At 46.0% G+C, this 24,873-nt stretch overlaps 1 protein-coding gene across 2 annotated transcripts in view; it reads left to right on the top strand.

Annotated features, from left to right (window-relative positions):
• Positions 1-813: 813 nt before the first annotated feature.
• Positions 814-24,873, top strand: part of CFAP251 (cilia and flagella associated protein 251) — a 63,892-nt gene continuing 39,832 nt past the window's right edge. Inside the window, exons 1-10 of one of the 2 annotated variants that reach the window (XM_032876351.1) lie at positions 814-910; positions 1,951-2,187; positions 4,914-5,054; positions 6,476-6,585; positions 11,025-11,136; positions 11,404-11,484; positions 17,350-17,427; positions 19,072-19,122; positions 21,421-21,635; positions 24,194-24,388. In XM_032876351.1, the coding sequence (XP_032732242.1) occupies positions 893-910; positions 1,951-2,187; positions 4,914-5,054; positions 6,476-6,585; positions 11,025-11,136; positions 11,404-11,484; positions 17,350-17,427; positions 19,072-19,122; positions 21,421-21,635; positions 24,194-24,388 (1,238 nt within the window). In that variant the 5' untranslated portion in view covers positions 814-892. The remainder of the gene's footprint in view (positions 911-1,950; positions 2,188-4,913; positions 5,055-6,475; positions 6,586-11,024; positions 11,137-11,403; positions 11,485-17,349; positions 17,428-19,071; positions 19,123-21,420; positions 21,636-24,193; positions 24,389-24,873) is intronic. The other variant, XM_032876352.1, reaches the window with a different exon arrangement.

Raw genomic sequence — 24,873 nt, forward strand, 5'->3', positions numbered from 1 at the left:
GGGAGGAGTGGAGGAGAAAGGAGAGGAGGGGGAGGAAGGGGGAAAGGAGGTGGGGGATGAAGAAAGGGAGGAGGGGGAGGAGGAAGAGGAAGGAGAGGAGGAGGAAGGGGAGGAGGGAGGAGTAGAGGAGAAAGGAGAGGAGGGGGAGGAAGGGGGAAAGGAGGTGGGGGACAAAGAAAGGGAGGAGGGGAAGGAAGGAGAGGAGGAGGAGGGAGGGGAGGAGGAAGGGGAGGTGGAAGAATTGGAGGAGGAAGAGGAAGGAGTGGAGGAGGAGGGGGAGGAAGGAGAGGAGGGGGAGGAAGGAGAGGAGGGGGAGGAAGGGGGAAAGGAGGTGGGGGACAAAGAAAGGGAGGAGGGGAAGGAAGGAGAGGAGGAGGAGGGAGGGGAGGAGGAAGGGGAGGTGGAAGAATTGGAGGAGGAAGAGGAAGGAGTGGAGGAGGAGGGGGAGGAAGGAGAGGAGGGGGAGGAAGGAGAGGAGGAAGGGGAGGTGGAAGAATTGGAGGAGGAAGAGGAAGGAATGGAGGAGGAAGGGGAGGAGGGAGGAGTAGAGGGGGAAGGGGAGGAGGCAGAGGAGGAGGAAGGAGTGGAGGAAGAGGAGCCAGGGGAGGAGGGGGAAGGAGTAGAGAAGAAAGGAGAAGAGGGGGAGGAAGAGGAGGAATGGGAGAAAGAGGAAAGAGTGGAAGAGAAAGGGGAGGAGGAAGAAGGGGAGGAGGAGGGGGGGGAAGAATATGGCCAAGAGGAGGAGGCTGTCAGAGAAGAAACAGAGGGAAAGGCTGGAGAAGCACAGGGGGAGCAGTCTGCCGTTCAGGAAGAAACCACAGCGAAGCCTCAACCAATCACCAAGTCCATAACCAGTTCGGAGATAGTTACACTGACTGATTCCCAGTCAGTCATGTCAGGAACTTCCCTAGTAAGTAGGAATTTTAAGTCATTCATCTATTCTTTCTTTCATTCATTCATTCGGAATCATGGAATTCTTACCATTTGCCAAGCTATGGGGATAATACAAATAAGATACAGTCCATTCGCTTAAGGAGCTCTAGGGTGTGTAGGGAGGCAGACTGGTACCTGAACACCATGAAACAATATGCTAAGTACAGTGATTGAGAGACGCATGGGAGATATTTAAAAAACAAACATCCAGGACACTTAGCCCAGCTAGGAGGATGGTCAGGGAAGACCTCCTGGAGGAGGTGTGCAGGGGAGCTGACAGAAAGAGTTCCTAGGGGTTAGTTGGAATGCGCTTGTCTTAGAACAGAGTCAGCGAGATCATAGTAATGTAGGCTGTTCCCCTGAAGGAGAACTCAGCTGTGGTCCAAGGAGAAGTGACTGTGACTCGCCCATCCTTGGAGATGACCAGTGCCACTTAGAAGAATGGTTTTGCTGTGTGGTCCTGCTCGGAGGCCAAGAATAAACCTGGCACACACATGATTCGTGTTATTTAAGTACAAAACGTCCCCAGCTCCTTTTTATTTTTTTAAATTATTATTATTTTTTAACATTTTACTTATGTATTTGACAGAGTGAGAGGGGACACAAGCAGGGGGAGAGCAGGCAAGGGAGAAGGAGATTCCCCACTGAGGAGGCAGCCCAATGTGGGGCTCGCTCCTAGACCCCAGGATCATGACCTGAGCCGAAGGCAAACACTTAACCAACTGAGCCCCCCAGGTACCCCCCAGGTACCCCCCTAGCACCTTTTTGAAACAGTTCATAGTTCCAGTGTGAGGCAAACACCAAGGCTGGCTGAGTAGGAACAGAAAGGAAAGTAAAGGAGGGAACCAAGCAGCTCACGCTGTATTTGGAATCACAATCTTCTTTTATTTCTTTTTTAAGAGAACCCTTAGCGAGGCAAAGGATGCGTTAGAATCAGAGCATTTGGAAACAAATGAGCTTTTAAGAGACTTGAGCTCAAAACTAAAATTTCTTGATTTGGATCAAACTGGTTCCGAGGAAGCAGAGATTAGTTTCCCCGAAACACAGCCCTCAAGCGAGCTTGGGGAGAAAATCGACCAGATGCCCCAGGATGAACTGGGACAGGAAAGGAGAGAAGAAAAAAGATCATCAGACTTAAGTGAGCGACGAGAGGAAGAATTCCAGTCCAAAGCAGAGATGCCGGAGAAATCACTGGTGTCTACCAGCAAGGACATACTGTTTCGAAAGGATGACCGCGCCAGCGTGTATCCTTTGGTAAGTGAGTGTAATGCGCTTTTTAATTTCCTCTAGTGCTTTAAAAGCATTGTGAAATAAGGGAATTTTATGCATATGGAAGAAAAAATACCACCAGAAATATCCTTTTTGAACTAATAATAGACTCGTATGCTTTAAAGTCCAGTTCAGCGCTCTGGTGGGACATGTGTGACAGGAGCGCTGCATCTGGGCCTGACATCTGGGTCCAACAGCGTTGCTCCCCAGGCAGGAAATTCCGGACGTGGTTTGTCTGTTGCATAGGGTGCCGTTTCTTGTGGGAGACTCAAGGTCAATCTGTCCTCCCCTTCCCCTTCTCTCTCACTTCCTCCTCCTGCTCCGTTCCTTTCTCCTTTCCCCCCTCTCCTCGCCTCTTCTGCCTTAGCTGGCTTGATACCTCTTTACAAGCACCTAAAACCATTACGGGCTCCTAAAACTGCGCATTCAAAGATGGACCCGAAAGCGAAAGGTATGGAAAAAGTGAAAGCCACTGAGAAAGGCCCCAGGAGGTCCACAGGCATCTGCCTTTGCTGCACAAATATTACCATTTACCAAGAGAAGGAAGAGGAGGAGAGTTTTTTCCCTTCTTCCTCCATCTGCTCCTGAAAATTGCTTCCTAGGATTCACCTCCCTTTTCCCTGTAGATTCTGCTTTTGGAAAATTTGCAAGTGATCGAAGGCACTTGACGTGTTGAATGTCGTTCCTGACACATAGTGAGCGCCGGACGGGTGTTCACATCTAGATGATGATCGTGGTGGTGGTGGCAGGGATGGTGATGTTGACGAGAGTGATGGCAAACACCTCGTGGGAGATGCAGACAACTGACAGCCTCCTTTCTGTAGACTGGGTTTCCTTTGAGCAGTGGAGTTCAAGGTCAAAACTTGGGCTTGCCCAGTCTGAAGGATAGAAAAAGTTTTGGAGCCCATGAAGGCTTTTGGCTTATTTAGCCAGCTAATAAGACATCCGGTGATATTGCTAATGAGAGCAAGTGTCCTGCGTGCCGGGGGTTTGGGTCCCCTGTTAGCCTTGGGCTCACTGCAGAACTCAACTCTTCTAGACCACCTCCCTCTGCAAATTTGTTTAGCTCCTTGAGGACACCTCCTTTCTGTTCCCGTTCCGGTATTTTTTTTCTTTTCTTTTTTTTTTTTTTTGATATTTTATTTATTTATTTGACAGAGAGAGATCACAAGCAAGCAAAGAGGCAGGTAGAGAGACGGGGAAGCAAGCTCCCCGCTGAGCAGAGAGCCCGATGCGGGGCTCAATCCCAGGACCCTGAGACCAGAGCCGAAGGCAGACACCCAATGATTGAGCCACCCAGGCGCCCCTCATCTTTCTTTTAAATATTTATTTATTTATTTGAAAGGGGGTGGGGTGGGGAAGGGCAGAGAAGAGTCTGTTTTTGTGTTCTTTTTTTATTCATTTATTTGACAGAGATCACAAGTAGGCAGGCAGAGAAAGAGAAAGGAGGAAACAGGCTCCCCGCTCAGCAGAGAGCCCGATGCAGGGGCTCGATCCTAGGACCCTGGGATCATGACCAGAGCCGAAGGCAGAGGCTTTAACCCACTGAGCCACCCAGGTACCCCAGGCCGAGGGGAGTCTTAAGCGGACTATTCGTGGAGCCCGATGTTGGGCTAGATCCCACAACCCTGAGATCACTACCTGAGCTAAAGCCAAGAGTCAGTTGCTGATCCAACTGTACCACCCAGGCGCCCCTAAAATTTACCATCTTAGCCATTTTGAAGTGTACAGCATCATAGTAGGTACATTCACACTGTGGTGCAACCAACGCCTGGAACTCATCTTGCGAAATGGAAACTCCCTACCCATTGAACAATTCCCTATTCCCCAGCCCTGCCCCTGGCAACCACCATTCTACTCTCTGTCTCTATGGATCTGACTCCTCTTGGGACCATGTCAGTGGAATCCTACTGTATTTGTCTTTTTGTGACCAGTGGATTTCACTTACGTGATGTCCCCAAGGCCCATCCCCGTTGTAGAACATCGGATCTCTTTCCTGTGGAAGCCCAAACAACACTCATTTTATTTATCCATTCATCTGTCATTGGATACTTGGGTTCCTTTTACCTTCTGGTTTCTGCGAAGTATGCTGCTCTAAACATGGGTGTGTGAATGTCTCTTTGAGACCCCGCTTCCAGGTCTTTGAGCTAGGTACCCAGAAGTGTCATTGCACATGATACGCTAATTCTGCTTTCAGTGTTTGGAGAGCTCTCCCTGGGGTTTTCCACAGCAGCTGCACCGTTTCACAGTCCCACCAGGAGTGCCCAGTGGTTCCAATTTCTCCACATCCTCGTAAAATTGACCCTTTTAAAGCGTCCCATTTATTCCTTTTTTAGCATGTCCACAAGGTTGTGCAGCCGTCACCACTGTCTAATTCCAGAACATTTTCATCCCGCACAAAAGAAATCCATGTCCCGGAGCCGTCACTCCCCGCCCACCTTCCCCAGACCCCCGGCAGCCAATGGGCTCCTTTCCGTCTCTATGGGTCGGACTGACCCTGCACTGTGTGTGGCCCCTTTCACTCGGCGTCATGGATTCGAGGGTCCTCCGCGCCCTAGCACGCGGTTGAGGACGTTCTCGAAGTGATCCTCCTCACTTTGGACTGATGATGTGAAATCCTTCCCCTCCAGAGGCTGCGCCAGGGGTGCCTGGAATCACAGTTCCGGGCTTGGCGCACTCAGTGTCTTGCTGGTCTTGCCTTTGTCTTCCAGACCATGACTTGGTCTTTTGGATGGAACAGTTCTCTTCCTGTTTACTACATTCGAGATGAAAACCAGCGAGTTCTTCTGTACGTCTGTGCTCACACTGCGGTCATCTATGATGTCTTCAAGAATACTCAGCACCATCTTCAGGTATGCAAGTTTTCGTTGTTGCTTTTTAAGATTTTATTTTTTTATTTGAGAGAGCAAGCGAGAGAGAGCATGAGGGAGAAGCAGACTCCCCTGCTGAGCAGGGAGCCTGACGTGGGGCTCGATCCCAGGACCCTGAGATCAAAGCCTTAGCTGAAGGCAGACGCTTAACCGACGGAGCCACCCAGGAGCCCCTGGACATATATTTTAATAAGGACCTTCCTTAAGTCAATACCTAGGTCGAAAACATCACAGAGGGGTTCCCAAAAGCCTAGTCGGTACTCAGGGATCCACGCCATGTGGGTGCAACATTTGCATCTAGATGTCCAGAGACACACACGAGCCCAGCAAGCAGCCCTTCTTGGAGCTTCGTTGAATGTGCAGCACTGAGCACAGTGCTGAGGGCAGAGGGAGAGGGGGGCAGTTCATGTCTGCAGAGCGAGGAAGGAGCAGCAGGCAGAGGGGATGAGAAATGGGGACCATGCCAGGGAGGTGTCTGGCCTCCTGCAGAGTCAGGTGGCTGGGAGTGGCCTTGACCATCCATCCATCCATCCATTCATTCCATAAGTATTTGTCAGAACCTCTTTGTTTCAGATTCTGGGTCTGTAGTCATGAGCAAAACAGATCTAGTCCCCCACCCCTCATGGAGCTTATAGTCTCATAAATACACAATTACGAATTACAACAAGCACTCCAAAGGAAATGTGGGCTGCTGCAGGAGAGAGATCAGGAGTGAGAGATGGCCCTCCAGTTGGGTGGGCTGGCAAATGTGCCCTTTGTGCCGAGATCTGACTGACTGAGGAGAATGAACGAACCAGGGGCAGTTTGGGGAGAAGTCCAGACCCAGGGAGCTCCAGGTTTGCAGGCCTGCCCATGGGGTCCAGAAAGAAGGCTGGTATGACTGACACGGAGTGAGCAAGGGGAGAGGAAGGTGGGAGGAAACGGGCTATTTCCTGGCAGGGAGCACTAGCATCTTGTTTGTTTCCAGAAGGTTCCTGAGTTACTGGGAAAGGATTGTGGGGGGATGGAAACAAAAGCAGAGAGACCAGTGAAGAGGCTTTTGCTCCAGATCTGCTCCGTGGCCTAAGCGGACACTGTTTAAGGGAGATGAGGCCAGCAGGGGTTCAAGGGGGCTGGAGGTGGGGCAGAACCCCAACATTTATTCCCCGCCTGGGTTCAGAGTTGGGCACATGCCTAGATCTGTAGGGAGCCCCTGTCCTTGTGGGGAGTGTGGCTTACCCTTCAGGGGTTTTGAGGGAGAGAAAATCGGAAAACCACTGGCTGTGGAGAAATGCCAGGGAAAGGCCATTGGAGTGGAATTTTCAGCCTGATGAACCTGGAAGGGGAGCTCAGTTCTCTCTGCGGGGCCCCAGCCTCTCCGGCTGTCCTGAATGTTTCAGAGCATTTTCTCTGCACTTCTGCAGGGCCATGCTAATGTGATCTCCTGCCTCTGCGTCAGTGAAGACAGGCGGTGGATTGCCACGGCCGACAAAGGACCCGACTGCCTGATAATCATCTGGGACTCCTTCACAGGGTAGGCGTGGCGCAGGCCTGTTTTTCCCTACTCAGTGGAGCGTATCAGCAACAAATGAGAAATGCCCGTCTGGGCGTGCAGAAGCCAGCGATGGGATGCCGGGTGAGGGTGAAGCGGCCTGGGGAGGCTGGCCATCTTGTTGCCTTGAGGCCCGGTCGAGTGACATTACCTTCTTGAATTTCCCCATTTACAATTCTTGGCTCTTTAGGCCCAGAAACTTGGTTTGGCGTTGTCCCAGAGTAGATGAGAGAGGTTGATACTAACCCAGAGAAGTGAAGTGATTTTCCCCATCTACAAAAAAAGAGACTGATCATACCCACTGTTTTAGTTTCCGTGGGCTGCTCTAAGAAATTACCACGCACAGAGGGGCTTAAAATAACAGAAAGTTATTCCCTCACAGTTCACGAGGCTGGAAGTCTGAAATCAGGATGCCCCAAGGGGTGGTTCCTTCTGGGGCTCTCAGGGAGAACCTGCTTCAGGCCTCTCTCCCAGATGCTGGTGGTGGTTGGTAGCCCTTGTGTTCCTTGGCTGGTAGACCAGTCACTCTAGTCTCTGCCTCTGTCTTCACATGGCATTGTCTCCTGTGTGTCTCTTTGTGTCTGCTCTTCTATGAGTTCAGCAGTCATTGGTTTTAGGATCCATCCTAACCCGTCCTCATCTGACATAACACATCTGCAAGGACCCTATTCCCATATAATGCTCACATCCTGAGGCTCTGGATGGACCTGACTACTGATGGGGCCCTCAATACACTACACTTACCTTACAGGCCTGTCGTGAAGACCAGTAGGGCACAGCACATGGCCCATGATAGATGTTCATGTGTGTTTTCTTTCTTCATTCCTGGTCCTAGAGGCAGAGTGCAGTGCTAGATTAATTGATAAGATTGTAAGGCCTGGTTGGGTTGTGGGGGTTGGTGATGTGGGGGGTGGATGAGTCCAGTTGGGGACGATTAGGAAGAAGTTGTGTTTAATGCTCTCGGGTGTTCTGGAAAGTTAGGTTGGATGTCCTAAGATACAGGTCTCCCAGGTGACTGGTGACCACCTAGGGCCCTGTTACTTAATCCTGGTCCTCATCTTACTAGACGGCCCAGTGGCATTTGACACTCTTCATTTCCTTGGCTTCTCTGATGCCACGTCCCCTTGGTTTTCACCCACCTTCTGAGACTCTGCTTCCTCTGGCCCAAGATGGTGAGGCTGCGGTTGGTCCTGTTCTCCAGCCGGGAGGGAGCAGACCTGGGGTTGATACCACACCATCTTCATCTCCAGGGAGCCTGATGCGGGGCTCAATCCCAGGACGCTGGGATCATGACCTGAGCTGATGGCTTAATTGACTGAGCCACCGAGGCGCCCCTCTTTGCTTTTCTCTTGCTTATAAAGCTGTCTCCCAGACTAGACTAGGGGTGACTCTGGCAGTGATTTTTTTCTTTTTAATTGCAAAGTAAAGTGTATCTGTGGTTAATAATTCAATATGTCAATACGAGTTTTATGATATAGTAAATGATGACTTTGGGACCCAGAAAAGATTACTTGGTTTTAGAATTAATATTCACTTTATTAGAGTGATAAACTAAGAACCATAGTTTTTCTTTAAGCTTTTTATTCAACTTATAAATCTTACTCTTTTTATAAATCTAGCATATTTTTACAATTGGCTTTAAGGGGGTTTTGATTAATGTTTGGCCCCACTCACAAATTTGATTATTAATTCCTTTTAAACATTTTTAAACTGCACTTAGAAATTGAATATATTTGGTTTTTATCTCTAAGTTCTTTAGTAGTCTGATTAAAAAATAAGCCCTTCACCCATACTTAAGGAATTCTTGTAAATCTAATAAATTAGACATAACTATGGCAAATCTTAAGTTCTCATAAGCATTCTAATATTGTTTATAAACCAGTGTGATTTGAATGTAAAATCACAAGTTTGAATCAACCACGGCTTTAAATTAGAATCACAAATTTAATCCATCAGCGGTTCTGATATGTTAAATTCTCTTAAGCATCACCCATTCCTGAGAAAAATAAACAGATCCTCTTCCCACCAATATGTTTACAGAACAGGCCCAGCTGACATCACTGGTTCTCCGTTTAATTCTGGAAAGCCACAGGGATAAGATGCTTTTCCCCACTAAGGACATCACTGTGTCATTCACAGCAATGTTAGGGCTGCCTTCTCTCAAATGATTTTGGGGGCTACTTCCCAGGGGGATGAAGTCCTCTCCAGTGACAGAGAACCAGCCAGGTCCTCAGCTGGGGCACAGACTTGGTCCCAGCCATTTGGGGCACTGGAGTGACCTACGAGGCCTGCTAATATTTCCTGTAACAAGGGCTGTGTAATGAAAAACAATGGGGAACCACCAGCCCACAGTCCTGGATTAGGACGTCCTACCACCCGGCCTTCCCTCCCCCGCTCACTCAAGATCACCCACATCCTTGCTTCTGTTGTGTTTCTCTGGCTCGCTTAGACATTTAAATATCTCATTTAATTCTGCATGTGACCAGGTTTTTCCTGCTTCTTAAGAGTTCTACAGTCTTGCGAGTGACATGGTATAGAAGTGAATGAGGGGGAAAAAAAGTGAGTCCTTCCTCACCAGACACATCTCCAGAGTCATCCTTGTTTAGTTTAGAATCTGTTCCTCTAGACTCTTCTGTGCACAGAAATGTGTGCACTCTCTCTCCCTCGTGCAGGATGAAGCTACCTATACTGTTCGGCAATTTGCTTTTTTTTTTTTAAAGATTTTATTTATTGATTTGAGAGAGAGACAGTGAGAGAGAGCATGAGCAAGGAGAAGGTCAGAGAGAGAAGCAGACTTCCTGCGGAGCCGGGAGCCCGATGCGGGACTCGATCCCGGGACTCCAGGATCATGACCTGAGCCGAAGGCAGTCGTCCAACCAACTGAGCCACCCAGGCGTCCCTGGCAATTTGCTTTTTTCTCAAAATTTTGGTCACCTTCCCACATCGGCCTCATTCTTTTTTTTTTTTTTTTAAGATTTTATTTATTTATTTGGCAAAGAGAGAGAGCATAGGTAGGTAGAGCGGCAGGCAGAGGGAGAGAGAGAAGCATGCTCTGCACTGAGCAGGGAGGCTGATGCGGGACTCGATCCCAGATCCCTGAGCTGGAGGCAGCCGCTTAACCAACTGAGCCACCCAGGCACCCCTGCCTCATTCTTTTTGCAAGTAACCTAGTTTTTCATTATATGGTTATGTCCTAATATATATATTTTTTTAACAGTTCCCACATCCGGGGATATTTGTGTTTCGAGATTCTTTTGCCATTAAAGCAGTGCCACAATGAACATGAATTTATATTATCTCTGTTTACTTTCGCTATTATTTTTCTGGGGAAAAAAGCAGTAGAAGAGGAATTATTGAGTCCTAGGGTGTGTGCATTTAAAATTTTGACAGGTGCAGCTAAGTTGCTGTCTAGAAAGCCTGTGCTTGTTTTCATTCCCGCTTAGGTGGGAGGTGCTCGTTTCCCTCAGTATTTCCTGGGTATTGTCCTCAGCATCTTTTTTTCCATATTTCCGTCCTTCATGCCTGGCATGGAATCAGCGCTCAGTAGTGGGTGACAGTCGACTTCATGAAGAGAACAAACGGCACGTTTGCATAATGCTGAGTTAGTTTTATTATTTTTTAAATTATTTTTTATTTTTTTAATTTTTTATTTTTTTTTAAAAGATTTTATTTATTTATTTGACAGAGAGATCACAAGTAGGCAGAGAGGCAGGCAGAGAGAGAGAGAGAGAGAGAGAGGGAAGCAGGCTCCTTGCTGAGCAGAGAGCCCGATGCGGGACTCGATCCCAGGACCCTGAGATCATGACCTGAGCCGAAGGCAGCAGCTTAACCCACTGAGCCACTCAGGCGCCCTATTTTTTAAATTGAGGTAAAATTCACATAAGGTAAAATTCGCTGTCGTGAAGCGTGCGATTCAGTGGCATCGAGCGCGTTTGCAGTGTTGTGTCATCGCCGCTTGTATCTAGTTCCAACTGCTGTTTTAAAGTCATCTCTGTGCCCATTGTGGGACTCGAACCCACAACCCAAGGTTAGGAGTTGCATGCGCCACCACCTGAGCCCGCTGGGTGCCCCTAGTTCCAAAACCCCAAAAGGAAAACCCAAAGCCATCGGTCATCCCTCCCATTCCCCCTGACAGCCCCTGATGTGCCAGTTCGTCCCTGTGGATTTTCTAATTCTGGAATCTTCATATCAGTGAGCTCGAACAACATGTGGTCTTTGTGTCAGGCCTCTCTACTTCACGTGATGTTTTTGGGGTCCACCCCTGATACAGCAGGGGTCTGTGCTTCCTTCCTTTGTATAGCTGCATTGCAGTCCATTGTATGGATGGACCACATTTGGTTCCTCCTTAGCTTTTGAAGCGAGTCCTTCCGGGGAGCACGGCAGACCTCCGCAAAGGAGTGTTCCCCGGTCCTGTTTTGCAGCATTCCTGTGCACACGATATTTGACAGCTGCCCAGAAGGCAACGGCATTGAGGCCATAGCCATCACCCGGGACGCCAAATATCTGGCAACCATCTCCGATGCTGAAATCCAGGTACGGAGCACTTGGAGGCCGCCTCAGCGGGCTGGCCGGCCTATCATGTGTGTCCCGGTGAGCAGCTCTGCTTGGGCTACGTGGCATCTGTAATGCTCTCAGGGAACGACCGGAACCCATGGCCCCTCGCTGTGTGTTCTCTCCCTGGGGTTCAGCTTATGGTGCCATGTTCCCAAGCCAAAGTTACACGGCCACCACGAGAGGTGTTGGGTTCGTCAGCAGCCTTCAGGAAGCTTCTCATTCTCCTCCATCTGCTGTCACTCACAGGAAGTTTGCATCTGGAGGTGGACCTTAGCCGTGGAAACGCCAGCGTGTACCCTCAACCTCCTCAAAGAGTATGGTGTTCAGGTGAGCTCAGTTTGAGTGTGCAAAGCTGTGTCTACAGTCACACCGAGCCCAGGTCCAAACTTACTTTGGGTTTTGCTGGTGTTCGGTTATGGTACACTAGCGCTTGTAAAAAGACAGTGCCTTGTCCTTGATCTCATTTTAATCTTGATGATAGTGAGCAATATTTTCTTGAGCACGTATTATGTGCCAGGTTCTGCTAAGTTTGTTAGAGCAAGCACCTCACACAGTCCATGCAAACGTGCTGGGAAGGAGTTCTTTAGTAACACAGTGGACTGCTACTGTTAAGTACTAGGTAATTTGTCTGAAGTCACAGGCCAGTAGCCTTTCCTGTTCTAGACATGCTCTTAACTGCTCCTGAGACCCAGAAATTATTAGTCTCGGTTTGCTTGAAGCGACTTGCCAAGGACACCCACCAAGTCTACTCTTGCGCTCTGTGTCATCTTACTCGTCCTTGCACCCTTCGCCTATCACACGGATGCTCGGTCCCTACGATGCACCAGACACTGTGAAAAGTGCTCACCTGGGTGCAGGACCCAGAACCCAGTCAGAGGGCCTGGGTGACTGGGCTTAGCTTGGCACATGTCATGCTGTAGCTTCATGTCCATTTCTTTCCTTCTGGCCCCCCACCATCCCTCTAGGTCTCCACAAAAAAATTTCCTCACAGTTTTTGTAAGCTGAGCTGATACAGTAGCCACCGGCCATAGCAAGTTTTTCTGTTGCTGCAAGAAACCGCTCTGGGGCTTTTTAGAGCTTGCATTGAATCCGTGGATTGCTTTGGGCAGTTGTCCTCTTAACAATCCACGGCACAGTGGCGCCTGGGTGGCTCAGTGGATTAAAGCCTCTGCCTTCAGCTCAGGTCATGATCTTGGGGTCCTGGGATTGAGCTCCACATCGGGCTCTCTGCTCAGCAGGGAGCCTGCTTCCTCCTCTCTCTTTGCCTGCCTCTCTGCCTCCTTGTGATCTCTGTCTGTCAAATAAATAAATAAAATCTTAAAAAAAAAAAAAAAAACAACCCACGGGCACAGGCTCTCTTTCTATTCGCTTATGTCTTCTCGAGTTTCCTTCAGCAGTGCCGTTTGCAGTGAACAAACCCTCCACCGAAGGTTTATTCCTAGGTCTTTTTATGCTATCATAAGTGGATCGGTGTTCTTAATTTCCTTCGTGGCTTTTCATTGCTAGTCTATAGAAACACAACTGATTTTTGTGGGATTCTGTGCCATGAAACTTTGCTGATTACATGTGGCTGCTTGGATTTAAGTCAGGTAGAGTGAGATAAAACTACAGATTCATTTCCTCCGTGTCACTACATCTCAAGTACTCCCCAGCCCCCTGTGGTCAGTGGCTGCCACGTTTGACAGAACAGATGAGCCAACATCTTGGTCACAGCGGAATGGGCTGTGGACAGCGCTGCAAGGCCCCAAGTGTGGAAGGATTCTGCCATCTTCTGCCTGCTCTGCATTCCTGCCTGCCCAGCTGGACTGAGCCCTTCGATTTGGGCTTGAGTCACACAGGGTGAGCGAGCTCTCAGCACAGCCCAGCTTTCTAGTAGGCTGGCTGTTTTGTTTCTAGAGTGAACTGTCTCACACCTTCTCTTCATTCCTCCCCGGCCCTTCCTCTTCCTTTTGGCTGATGACCTCTTTCATTTTGCATTGAGAGAATGGGGGCCATCGGATACAAACACTGGCCTGTTCTCACTCCCAGCCTACAACCTGCTTCAGGCTCACCACCGCCTCCTGCCCCTCTGCCTGTAAGAGCGGCCAGTGCCCGAGATGCCCTCCTCTCAGGCGCTCGAGGCCCTCTCCTGCAGCGATCAGCCCTCCCTCCACTGGGTGGCTATACCCATAGCAGACATACATGCATTCGTTTCCCCCATCTCTGGAGGACACCACTGATGGAGCGTCTCCTTCCGGCTCTGGCTCCCTGCACTTCTTCACAGTAACATGTCTCCGAGGTGCTGTCTGTGCCTGCTTTCTGACTTCATGATGTCTCATTTACTCTTTTGTGCACAAAATATTTGATCTCATTATATTTTCATTGCTAAAGGAGGCATACATGCAAAATGTGTGCATTTAAAGGCACGAAACAAAAGGTACCTGTGTGTTTACTGCCTGATCAAGAAAGAACATCACCCAAACCCTGGAAGTCCCTTTGTCCTCCTTCCCCAATCCCATCCCCAAGTTAACTAGGGTTAACTAGTTAACTAGTGTCCCAGGTTTTGTGTTACACATTCCCTTGCTTTTCTGTATACTTTGTCTAGCAAGTATCTCTCAGTACTTTCCTTTTTTTTTTTTTTTCCTTCCTGAGCAAGAGAGAGAGAGAGAGAGAACGTGAGCAGGGAGGGGCAGACGGAGAGGGAGAGACTCTCAAGCAGATTCCATACTGAGTGCAGAGCCTGATGCGGAGCTCCATGTCGGGACCCTGAGATTCTGACCTGAGTCAGAATCAAGAATCGGAGGCTTAACCAACTGAGCCACCTGGGTCCCCCCACCACTTTTTTTAAGTAGGCTCCACAGCCCACATGGGGCTGAACTCAGAATCCTGAGATCAGGAGCTGCGGGCTCTGCTGGCTGAGCCAGCCAGGCACCCCTCCCTCAGTACTATCCTATTTTGTCTTACCTGGTTTGTTTGGTGCATATCTGGAATCATAATTGCTTCATTTTGTCTGCCTTGTTTATGAGATTCATCCATTTTGAATACTGAGCTATAATTCACTAATTTTCACGCCTATCTAGTCTCTTCTTGTCTGAGTATAATATAGCTCGTTTCTCTACCCTACCGGCGATTAGCATTTTGGCTCTTCTGATCTGTCTTCCACCTGCCCACGGCTCTACCAGATCTGTGCTTATCACAGTCACTGGCGTTTCCAAGTCAAGCAAGCGATATTACATCCTCACTAGCACCGTTCCCAGTGGGCGTTGAAGACACCTTCCCTGGGCTCGCAACCTTTCCTGGACTCCTCTGTGGGCTTGTCCTCTTTCTCTGCACACCTTCTAATGCTGGCCGTCCTCAAGGTTGAGTTGTAGGAGCTCCTCTTATGGTGACATCTTCTTCCTGGGTGTTCTCATCCATTGCCATGACTTTTAAGTCCTGTGCATTCATTCCCAAGATGCACCCAAAATCCTTCCTCCCCTCTCCGTTTCCACTGGCACCACAGCTCCCTGCGTGACTCCAGCATCCTTCCGGCTGAGCCGTGTTCACTCTTGTCCCGGTCCTTTCCGCCTTCCTGCAACAGCCAAAGTGACAGTTCTTAAATGAGCCAGACAGATCATATCACTCTCTTGCTTAAAGTCTTTCAGTGACTTCCCTTTGTGATGGGAATAACCCTAAACTCCCCCTCCACCCACCTCCCAGCACCTACCCTCCTGTTTATTAATGTCTGTTAGTTTGTATACCCTGGAATTTTACAGAAATGGACTCTTTTTGTGGAGGGCTCTAGCTTCTTTTATTTGATTTAACTGTTGAGATTCATCTATGTATGCAACAATAGTTTATTCTTCTTTATTCCTCTTTGTGTCCTTTAAAATGTGAATACTGAGTAGTCATTGAATGGATATGTCGCGATTTGCTTCTTCACCTGTTAAAAGACTTTAGCCCTGTTTCCTGTTTGTGGCTGTTGAAAACAAAGGTGCATGAACTTTCATGCACAAGTCTTTGTAGATATATGCCTTTGTTTCTCTTGGTAATTATCTTTGTTTCTGAAGGCTATCTGCCCTAACTATAGGGCTGGAGTGTGGTCGTTATTGCCGTACTCAGAAGATATTATTTTCTTTATTTTTTTAAGATTTTATTTATTTATTTAACAGAGAGAGAGAGAGAGAGAGATTGATTACAAGTAGGCAGACAGGCAGGCAGAGAGAGAAGGAAGCAGGCTCCCCGCTGAGCAGAGAGCCTGATTTGGGGCTCGATCCCAGGGCCCTGAGATCATGACCTGAGCCATAGGCAGAGGGATAACCCACTGAGCCACCCAGGCGCCCTGATATTATTGTCTTCAGACTTAACACCACTTCCGTTGAGAAGTCAACTATCAATCTTATTGTTCCCTCTCCTGAAAGTTATGTATGTCTTAACCCTCCTGCCCCATTCTGGCTGCTTTTAAGGTTTTCTGCTGATGGTTAGCAGTTTTTTTAATGATGTGTCTGTATGTATATGGATATGTTGTTGATTTTTCTTAAAAATCCAAAACTGGGTGCCTGGGTGGCTCAGTCAGTGGAGCGTGTGACTCTTGATCTTGGCTGTGAGTTCAAGCCTCATGTTGGGCATAGAGATTACTCACAAAAAAGGATAAATAAATAAAAATTAAAATCTAAAAAAAAAATCCCAAAACCCCAAAACATATCTTCTGGGGTTCTTTGAACTTGGAATATCATATCTTTCTTCAGTTTTGCAAAATTCTCTGTCACTGCTTCTTTAAACATCACTTTATCACCTTTTTTTCTTTCCTCTCCTTTTGGTACTCCAATTATACAGACATTGGACCCATCTTGTCCTATATGTGTCTTATTGTCTATATTGTCTGTTCTTTTGTGTCTTTATCCTTCAGTCTGGATCTTTCCTCTTCTAATTTATCTTCCCATTATACTGACTAATTATTTCTTTGGCTATATTTAATTTTCTGTTAAATCCTCTTTTGAGGTTTTTTAAATCTTTTTTTTTTTCAGATCTAGAATTTCTATTAGATTTTTTTTTAAAATAGAGTTACTGCTGAGATTGCCCATCACCCTCTACTCTCTGGCACATCGTGACCACAGTTATTGTCAAGTCTGCATGTGTTGATGTTATGCCTGCATCTCCTGGGGTCTCTTGCTGACGATTGCTTCCCCCTCCATTGTCAGTCATTTGGAAATGTCTCTCTCATATGCCTGGTTATGTTTCATCAGTTGCCCAGTGTCACGCTTTAAAAAGTCTAGGAATAATTTAAGGCTCAGGATGGTACCTTCCTCCAAGGAAGACTCACTTTTGCTTCTTGCTGGCATCTGGCAAAGTTAACGAGATTAACTGATTAATCGAATCACAGATCGCAGTGATTTGAGGCTGACTTCCAGCCTTTGTGAGGACTTGTCCATGCATTTGCTTCCAACCGTTCTGCACTCCCCCTGCCCTCCCCATCCCTTCCCACCCCTGCTGAGGCCATTGAGCTGTCCTGAAATTACTTCTCAAACATTGGCACTGGTCCTTCACATTCCTGGAGCAGGCAAGGAGTAGGCGATGGTGTGGAGGTGGCAGGAATGGAACTTAAGTCGTGTTTCTAGAAGCTGTCTCCCAGGGCTGCCCCCTGCATCCCTTCACCTCAGGCCACAGCCACCCCCTCCCGCACACGTACCCCTGCAGGAGACACGCCTCAGTCTCCCCAGGGAGCTCCGTGGTGGTGTGGCTGTTGTTCAGCTTCTGTACTTCGTGGTTTCCTCACTTGCGTAGTTACCGCAGGGTTGATTTTTGGGAAGGGAGCCAGGCAGTCCATGCTATTCTCCGTGTTGGCAGGAATCAGAAACTCTTTCCAGTATTTGGCATTCATTCCAACTTACCTTGTGGCCTTGTCAAATTTAGAAATGTGTATGCAGCAGTTTTTGTCCAAAAGGACACAGAGTAAAGGTTATTAGTGAATATTGTGCTACTTTTGCTTTTTCTGATGAATTATAATAAATAAGACTAAATAAGAAAGGGAACACATTTGAGACCATTAATTTTAACGCTCAGTGTTTAAATTCTATTCCTATTGCTTACAAAATGCTGTTGTCTTTTCTGTTTTATATTCCTACTCAGCTATTTATTATAATATAAATATTATTTATTTTTATCATTTAGCTTAGCCAGAGAGAAACAGAAAATTTATTGTAATGTAATATATTTCTGTACTTTATATTTCAGAACTATCTTACTTTTAATCCAACAAATAATAAAGAATTGGTGAGCAACAGTAAAACACAGGCAATATATTATTTGTGGGTAAGTAGAAATATTTTGATTTGTCTTAAATGTAGGGATAAGTATGTGTTCATTTCCTGAGTACAGATGTTTTGGCAATGTAACAGTACAGTATCTACTTAGGAAGCAATAAATATGTATTAAAATGTTTTGATTTAATTATAGCATTTACTTTAGTCTCATTGGAAACTAGTGTATTAAATCAGAAGCAGATAATTTAAATTTCATTTAATTTTTTAAAGTAATGAGGCAAATATTTATTTGAATGTATTTAACAGGTTTAAAAAATACAAGGTTTTTCAAGACCTTGGTTTTTACCCCATTTTAGAAAGGAATTAGCAAACAGTTGAGCAATGTATATATTGACATAGGGCAGAATGGTGAGATTAAAAAAACATCAAAGCTAAACATAATATTACCACATGACCCAGCAATTCCTAAATCCAAAAGAATTTAAAAAGGCACTCAGACAAATACAAACATACAAACATTCATAGCAGCGGTATGATTGTCAGTGACCAAAAGGTAGAAGCAAACCACATGTCCATCAGCTAGTGAGTGCATAAACAAAATGTGGTCCATCCGTACAACGGACTATGACTCGGCCATAAAAAGGAACGAGGCACTGACACCCCCTACAACATGAATGAACCGTGTATACATCATGATAAAGGAAAGAAACCAGATACAACAAACCATGTGCTGTATGAGTCCATTGATGTGAAATGTCCGGAAGAGAAGAATCCATTAAGACAAGTGCAGAATGGTGCTGATTGGGGCTGGGGGAGAGGCATGCATTATGGCTTAATGGAGAGGGGGCTTCCTTCTGGGGTGATGAAAATGTCCTGAACCAGGTGGAGAGGATGGTTCCCAGCATTGTTAGTGTACTAGATGTCCCTGAATTGTACACTTTAAAATGACTAATGGTTGGAATGCCTGGCTGGCTCAGTCAGTGGAGCACGTGGCTCTTGATCTTAGAGTTGTTTGGTGTAGAGATTACTTCAAAATAAAATCGTTATTTATTTATTTATCTATAAGATTTTATTTATTTGACAAGAGATCACAAGTAGTCACAAGAGGCAGAGGGGGAAGCCGTTTCCCTGCTTAGCAGGGAGCCCAATGTGGGGCTCAATCCCAGGACTCTGGAATCATGACTTCAGCTGAAGGCAGAAGTTTAACCTTACACTGAGCCACCCAGGCACCCCTCAAAATAAAATCTTTATGATTAATTTAAATTTTAAAAACATTTAAAGCATAAAATCTTTAAAAAATAATAAAATGATTAATGGTTAATTTTATGTTATGTGAATTTTACCTCAATTAAAAATGCAAAACAAAAACACTGATTCAATCACCAATTTTCAGTGCTAGTCGTTTCTTCCGGTACTTATTGTAGCTTTAATGCCATATAAATGTAGCATGCAGATTTTCATTTACTACCATTTAAAGTCACAATCGTGTGTGGCATTTTTTTTAAACGTATTTGCTTTTCTTTCAGAATGTTTTCAGGTGTTCCTTGAGGCAGCAGGTTCTCTTATCTGTAGAGGTTGCATAGCTCTGGCCCTGCTTAGATGCATTTCTTTTGATTTTGTGGTTATAGAGTAGTTCTTTCTTTTAGAAACCAGGTCTTTTTGTAGTAGTGATTATTTTTTCTGTACCCCTCAGTGTGAAGAGGGAGATCTACTTGCTCACAGTGCCCCACGTTTAACAGAAAAAGTGAGTATGCCTCCCGCATTTTTATATGTCAGATGTTGTGGAGAGTAAATAGGTGTAAGCTTAGTCACTCCGGGCTACTCTTTGTATGTCTTGATATTACACCGTGGGGAAATGATTTGACATTTTTACTTGGGTCCTTTACCATATTGAATCATCAGCTGAAAATAATGGAAACATTATTCAAAATAAAATATTATGGAAAAGAAATTTGACTACCCGGAGAAAATACCCAAAAAAGTGATGGCTTTACCGATGTATGTGTGCCTATGACAAAGAATGAAAAATTATTTCGGAGTGATATAATAAATAGTTGAATGTGAGTGGCTCCTTTTTAGGCTACCCGGTTTTCAGAATAATAAAACATGATCTTGGGTACTTAGACGTTTCAGAGCCAGTAGAAAGGCGGTGCAGCAGGTGTTGGAGGAAACAGGTATCTTGCCTGCTGGCTCACTTGGAGCCATTGTCGCATCTGAGGTGGACCTTGGGTCCCGTCTCCTGCCACAATTTCTGCGTTTGACACCCATGTAATCTGCCCTCAGTGAGCACCTTATAGTGTTTCTTCTGCTTCCTGTCTTCACTCTTAGTACGATTTATAGAAATTTATTTTTAAGAGGGCATGCCAAAAAAAAAAAAAAGTTGAGATAGATGAATACAAAGAGAGAGGATTCTGTCCAAACCTCTTTTTCATAAATCAAAGTTATCAAACAATAAAGTTCAATTCTCATTATGTGTGGCAGTTACGTTTCACAAAGTCTCCACAGACCTCAGTGAATACAAAATCATTGCTTCTAGGAGAAGTACAGGATTGGGTTCCTGCCAGCCTCAGGTCATAACAGTTTCACCAACAGATAGACACATAACCTTGTCTTAAGTGTGTTTTTATTTGAAGACACCATATTTAATACAAAATGTTGATGCATTAGCGCTCACAGCCAGCAGCTGTGGAACGCATGTCTGAATGACATTTATCTAACTCAGGTATGTGCTCTGGAAGGCACATCACTAGACTGCCTTTCAGTACCGTGTTTGGTGCTAAATACTGCCCTCACTAACAAAAAGCACCTCAAAAACATGAACAACGTGGCACTAAGCAGACCCTGGAAAGGACTCTTGTTTACAGTTTGAAAGCTGGAATAAGAAGGCAGAGCATGTCCTCACTGGACCTCAGTTAGGGACGTGCGCACAGGGAGAGTCAAATTTTTGCCACTCCGCATATGCACACATCTGCAAACAATCATGAAGGGGCCACAAGGGTTGATTTTGGGGTTATAAATAAATTTTTTAAAGATTTTATTTATTTATTTATTTAACAGAGACAGAGATCACAAGTAGGCAGAGAGGCTGGCGGTTTTGGGGAAGCAGGCTCCCTGCTAAGCAGAGAGCCGGATGCAGGGCTCGATCCCAGGACCCTGAGATCATGACCTGAGCCAAAGGCAGAGCCTTAACCCACTGAGCCACCCAGGTGCCCCATGGGGTTATAAATAAATTTTAGTGAGTAGGTGAGTTTGCAAATACAGAACCCACAAGCCATGAAAATGCCTTGTATGGAAGCAGATGCCCTCCCTTGACTAGTTATTGTTTTCCTGACCCTCCTGTGTTCTAGGCAGAAGAGGTGAGCCCCTAGGGTCTTCTCCGTGTCATTAGAGAAGGGGGCAGCAAACTTGCTATATCCCATGACAAATGAAGGCATTTCTTTGACTGATTCATTCACTGAACATTCTCTGCGGGACTCCACTCACCGCTCTGGGTTCTTTCTACACTTCATCTCCAAGACATTGCCTAAGAGAGATGGCCCTCGTGCCTTATTTTATGTAGCACAAATTTCTTGAGGTGTCAGGGGCATGTCTGTGTACAGTACTTAATTTCTACTGATGGGAAAATAGTTTATGGGAAAAGTTTATAGTTATAAGACTGGGATGATTATTTTGTGATATCTTACAACCGGACATGCTTTTGCACAAGACAGAGACATTAGTTTCTTTTATCAGTCTCTGAAACCTCGGTAAGAGAAGTTGAGCAGGTATAAACAAGTGGTTAAACACTTTTTCATTTGCTTTAAGCAAACAGTTTAATGAACCCCGTACACAGCTGTTCACTTGCTCCTAGCAAACCTTCAGAGGTTCAGAATGGCCTGTACCATCGCAATCCACGAGGGAGAGATTTCTTAGTGATTGGTTTTTCTAATTGTATCTTTTTGCTACTGTAAATCAATGTAATATTATAAAATAGGCCATATTGACAAATGCTTTGTTTTATATTTATACCAACGTAACTTATAATCTGTCTTCTGAAATGCAGACCTTCAACAAGCTCGTGGGAAAATTTAGCCAGTCAGTCTTTCATTTGAATTTAACACAAATACTTTCCGCAACAATGGAAGGGAAGCTGGTTGTCTGGGACATCTACCGTCCACCATCGTCTGCCTCCGCCTCTGCGGGCTTCCCTCAAATCAAACCTTGTAAACTGGTTCATTTGCAGAAAGAGGGCATCACTGTGCTCACTACAGTTGATCGGTAATTAACTTAATTAAAAAGCAGCTATCAGTGATTACCAAAGTATGTTAAAACCCTTTTGGATGTATACACATATTTTGTATATGCAGAGAATATTTCTGGGGAAATTCCTTCTTAACTGGGAATGTTTGGTATCTCTGAGGAAAAGATCAGAGAAGTGGGATCAAGGCTGGGGGTGGCTTCACCTCTTCTTATTATCTCATTTGTACTAATTGGTTTGCTTTTTAAAAAAAAATCATGGCTATGTATTACTTTTTTTTTTAAGATTTTATTTATTTATTTGACAGAGAGAGATCACAAGTAGGCAGAGAGGCAGGCAGAGAGAGAGGAAGGAAAGCAGGCTCCCTGCTGAGCAGAGAGTCCGATGTGGGACTCCATCCCAGGACCCTGAGATCATGACCTGAGCCGAAGGCAGCGACTTAACCCACTAAGCCACCCAGGCGCCCATGGCCATGTATTACTTTAAAAAAAATCCCTTTGTGTTGGTGAGACAAAAACTGGTTTTTTTCCTTCCACACTAATTACAGTCATTTTCACCCTAAATATTATGTACTTTAATTTTAAGAAAATAACATAAATAGCTATATTGTTTTTTCTTTCCTTTTTTTAAGATTTTGTTTATTTATTTGACAGAGATCACAAGTAGGCAGAGAGGCAGGCGGAGAAAAAGAGAGAGGGAAGCAGGCTCCCTGCCGAGCAGAGAGCCCCATGTGGGACTCGATTCCAGGACCCTGGGATCACAACCTGAGCCGAAGGCAGAGACTTAACCCACTGAGCCACCCAGGTGCCCCATATTGTTTTTTCTGATTACAAAATAACACTTACCCATTATGAAAAGGTGAAATACAACAGGACTTTAAAAGTTCGCTGACTGGAGAGGCTGTGGGGGCTCAGAGAGTGTCATTAAAAGCCTTAGTCTCAGACAGAAAGGGGTTCAATTTCCAGACGTATCCCTTCCTTGCTGAACGACTTGGGGCAAGGGACTTAACTTGGCTGAGCCTCCATTTTTCCACCTGCAAAATAGGCATGACCCTCTCCCTCAGAGTGATTTTTATGAGAATTTTTGTGAGATAAGCCACGTAAAACTCTAGTACCTTATCTGGCACAGAGGAGCTCTAAATGAAATCGTCGTTATCCGTTTGCTTGAGAAGTTCCCGACAGGGACGGAGGACTCTGCCTTATGACAGGGACCATGCACATGTGGTTGGAGTCACTGTGCCATCTGCTTTCCAACAGCCCTGCTTTCCTTTTCATTTCTTTTAATACAGAGAGCGGTGAGGTCCTGGCACATCTTTACAAAGAGAAATGCAAATTGTCCTCACTCAGGGGTATGGAAAAGATGGTAGTAGAATTGCAGCTGATGATGAATCAGCCTTTAATTAGTTGGGGGGCTAGGGCCCAGTGAAGATGAGGCCTGGGTTCCCTTCTCTCCGTGGTAAATAAAACCCAGCCAGGATGAGGGAACCCACCAAGGATCTTTTTTTTTTTTTTTTTAAGATTTTATTTATTTATTTGACAGAGAGAGATCACAAGTAGACAGAGAGGCAGGCAGAGAGAGAGAGAGAGAAGCAGGCTCCCTGCTGAGCAGAGAGCCCAATGTGGGACTCGATCCCAGGACCCTGAGATCATGACCTGAGCTGAAGGCAGAGGCTTAACCCACTGAGCCACCCAGGCGCCCCCCAACCAAGGATCTTGAAAACACTTGGCCTGTTTTGCCATTTCTTCCCAGCAGAGGGCAGTGAAAGAGGCTCTCGCCAATTACTCTGCCCACCTGCCTGGCTTATTAATCAGAAACTGCATTTAATCACTTTGCATCTATAAGAGGAAATTCATCCCCCATCCTGCCCCCCCCACCATGATTAGACTTATGCCAGAAGCTTAAAAAAAAAAAAAGCCCATTTGGGATGGATCTGAGGACTGGAAATAAAAGCCATTTTGTCATGCGACACTGCCTTCGGCTCTGACAGCTGGACAGGGTTTTATATGGCTCTGACAGCAGTGCCCTCCCGTAAAGTGGCCTGTGTGCCTTCACCAAGCTGTGTGATTTCAGAGGGCTGGTGGACGGACTCTGTTGTCCTCTGTGGTCTCGTGGCAGAGAATGTCAGTCACTGCCCACTGCCACTGCACATGGCTGATGTGGGAGGGCAGGGAGAGGAGAGCGAGAGCATGTGCTTTGCATTGGGTACACCTGGATCCCCGCACAGTCTAGCCATGGGGCCTGATGGGGCTGCCGTGTGTAAGTCGGTCTCCAGCGGTATTTGGGACATACTTCTGCTGAAAGATTAGTGCTTGCTTCACTGAAATTCAAATTTCATTGGGCGTCCTGCATTTTTTATTTGCTAAATTTGGCAACCCCGGGCCTTGAGCAAATTTCTCAACTTCTCTGAGCCTTAGTTTCCCAGATGTAAAGTGGAACAACAGTAAAATCAGCCTCGTAGGACAATATTAAAGTGAAATTTTTACAACACCTGGAGTCCAGAGCTGGACACAAAATTAGGTGTTCAGTAGGTGGTACTTACTACTGTTAGTTCCCAGACGGATGTTTTTCTCCATTTCAGCTATATCGTCACAGGTGATATTAGAGGTAACATTAAGTTCTACGATCGGACCCTGTCCATTGTTAACTGGTACAGCAGCTTCAGATTGAGCTCTATAAGGACCCTGTCGTTTTCCAAGACCCCAGCAGCTCCCCCCACCGAAAAATCAAACTATCCTCCAGACAGCACTCTAAAAGGTGACCTTTTTATTGTAAGGTAGGTTGTTAATGAATCTAGTCCTTTGAATGGCCAAGAAATGATTGCTGCCCTCTCTGTCGGTTGGCACGCGGTGGAATGTCCACCTTGCTCCCGGGACACGAGACAGAGCGGGATTTCCTCTTCGGTCCTTCTCAGGGCCGCAGGTGGATCTCCGCAGCTGATTAGAATCACCATTCAGTCATTTTTTTTAAAAGAAGCATTGTATGCGTATTAAGGATCTTTAGCGACTGGAAACTGGAAAGGGCTTTTATCCCTGAGCTGCAGTCTCTGTTGTGTTTGAAGGCCTTTGCTAGAGCTTGGTATCTTCTCCTGAAGCCGAGTTTGTCCTAGTGCTGTGGTTAAAGGCATTTGATAATTAATAGCCATAACATTTCAAGACTGAATTATCTGCGAGTCTGCTTAATTACCCTTGCAGCATTTGCAGGCACATCTGTATGTGTGCACCAAACTCCATATTTGCATACACAAATGAATATTTGCAT

Source organism: Lontra canadensis, unplaced genomic scaffold, assembly GCF_010015895.1.
Source record: "Lontra canadensis isolate GAN:19392208 unplaced genomic scaffold, GSC_riverotter_1.0 scaffold58, whole genome shotgun sequence".
Lineage (NCBI taxonomy): Eukaryota > Metazoa > Chordata > Mammalia > Carnivora > Mustelidae > Lontra > Lontra canadensis.